Consider the following 2,142-nt stretch of genomic DNA (forward strand, 5'->3'; position numbering starts at 1 on the left):
TTCTTTTAGGTCGTTCGTGAGTTATAGCGTCGCAAACATGGAGCAAAATAAAGAGAAAATACGGCATATTTTACAGTACTACTACGATAAAGACAAAAATGCATCTCAAGCCGCCTATAAAATTTGTGCAGTTTATGGACCCGATACAGTTTCTATTTCCACCGCACAACGATGGTTTCAACGTTTTCGTCCTGGTTTAGAGGTGGTCGAAGATGCGTCACGCTCCAGAAGGCCTGACGTCGAGAATTCCGCTAAAATCGCTGAATTGGTCGAAAGAGACCGGCATAGTAGCAGCCGTGGCATCGGTCAAGAGCTGGGCATGAGTCATCAAAAAAAAATTATGAACAATTGAAAATTCAATAAAAAAAATACCGCAAGAAATACCGCAAGACTTTTTTGACAACCTATTATAATATGTATATTTATTTTTATATATCGCACCAATCATGACTGTAGTTATTCGTATATTTTCGATAATTATGCGGAATTTTTTTCAATGTAAGCAGAAGTACTATGGTATTCTATGTAAACAATTATCTGCGATTATAAGATAGAAAATGCCAATTAAAGTATGCTCACTTTTATTTTACTAAAAAAAACTCAAGGCTGTCATGGCAACCGCACAATTATGGATTTTGCGCTATGAAAACAGAATAATTGAAACAATCACACTTTCAAGCAAATTATACGCACAAAGCGGCATTTACCTGTGATAATATACAATTAGTTAACCACATTCGGGTACAAAAAATTAATTTCAACTGATTCACAATTGCGCGCCGCACTTAAGTTTTGATATAGTATATGAAAAAATAAGTTTGCATTGAATTGGCGCGCATAGTTAGTGCAACTTCTGAAGGGAAGTAATAATTATGTTATTCGCATAGTTGCTGCATAATAATAATAATAAGAATATTTGATTTTTAATTCATTATTCGTTAGTTCTGCTATTGTTTGTGCGGTCGACTCAACGTCGCCGCAAAAAGCTATTCAGACGTATGCGTTGTTGTGGCACAGGCGCTTGCGCATTACCAGCTGCGGCCACCAAATTGTTGCGCTGCAGCAAGTTCAGACCTATGAAAAACGGTTAAAATGCATTTCAACACACTTCAAATATTCAGTCAGCGTTTGAACGCACTCACCCTGCACAACCACATCGGGCGCCGGCAGTTGTTGCGCCGCCGCATCGCCAATCGTCAAACCACCCAAACCTGCATTGCTTGATAAATCGCCTAAATTGAAATTGAAGCCACCGCCCACACTTGCAGTGCTGTCCGCTTCGTTGGGCAAGTCATTGGGTAGTTCGGCAACGCGTATGATGAACTGATCACGTTGACCCTGCGCACTCACGACCGTTACGAGCAACACCCAGCTAAGCATTAAGTAGCAAAGCGTGCGCTTAGAGTACAAACTGTTTGCTAACGGCGACATTCTCGTTATACATTCGACTGACTACTGATCGCGCAAGTGCTTCATTCTTTATATTATTTACGATGTTGTGTGGTGTGTGACGCTCGGCGATGAAATGTAAGCGCTCGAATACACTTGCATGCTGTGTTATGTGCAAATATTTATTAACATAATACGTATTCGTTTAAGGCTATGCTTGCTCAAAACTTGCACCTGCAACATGTCACTCAGGCACTGGTGGCGTACACTATTTAGCGCATGCGCAACGACTCACCAACAACATACTCCTTTGTAACATACATGTATGCTCCCAAATTGTGTAACAAATGCCGAGACGGAAACTATTTCATTTACACTCAGGAGCTTAGTATAGTGAGGCTCTGAATAGATCAATTGAGTTGCAACTACATAAGATTATGGCTCAATTTCGATATTCTGTGGTCCTAGTATGTTTATATAGCTCTTGGAAGAGTATAGTGATACTCAAAGTAGATTGTTTGAGCTGCAACTTCATAGCATTATGGCTCAAATTCGATATCGATGTCTGTGCTCCTAGACAACCTGAACAGTTGTTGAAGGAGTTGCGAAACCATTCAAATAAGAGGGCTGCTATAAATATTTCTGGCCTAATAATGAAAATAGGAATATTTATCAGCGAAAATGGTTTTATTGTTTTTCAAAATATTCTCCATCAAGATTTATACACTTTTGCATGCGCTCAAACCAATTTTC

At 39.4% G+C, this 2,142-nt stretch overlaps 2 protein-coding genes across 3 annotated transcripts in view; one reads left to right on the plus strand and one right to left on the minus strand.

Moving 5' to 3' along the window:
- LOC108968019 (flotillin-2) overlaps window positions 1-2,142 on the plus strand; it is a 402,447-nt gene that overhangs the window by 305,005 nt on the left and 95,300 nt on the right. The window lies entirely within an intron of this gene.
- On the minus strand, window positions 380-1,431 carry LOC108968022. The gene is made up of 2 exons (XM_018931744.1): window positions 1,143-1,431; window positions 380-1,074 (listed from the first exon to the last, which is right to left on the minus strand). The coding sequence occupies exons 1-2, from the start codon at window positions 1,429-1,431 to the stop codon at window positions 968-970; spliced, it is 396 nt and encodes a 131-aa protein (XP_018787289.1). The 3' UTR covers window positions 380-967.

The sequence above is a fragment of the Bactrocera latifrons genome, unplaced genomic scaffold (assembly GCF_001853355.1).
Source record: "Bactrocera latifrons isolate USDA-ARS-PBARC rearing strain unplaced genomic scaffold, ASM185335v1 scaffold_20, whole genome shotgun sequence".
Classification (NCBI taxonomy): Eukaryota; Metazoa; Arthropoda; class Insecta; order Diptera; family Tephritidae; genus Bactrocera; species Bactrocera latifrons.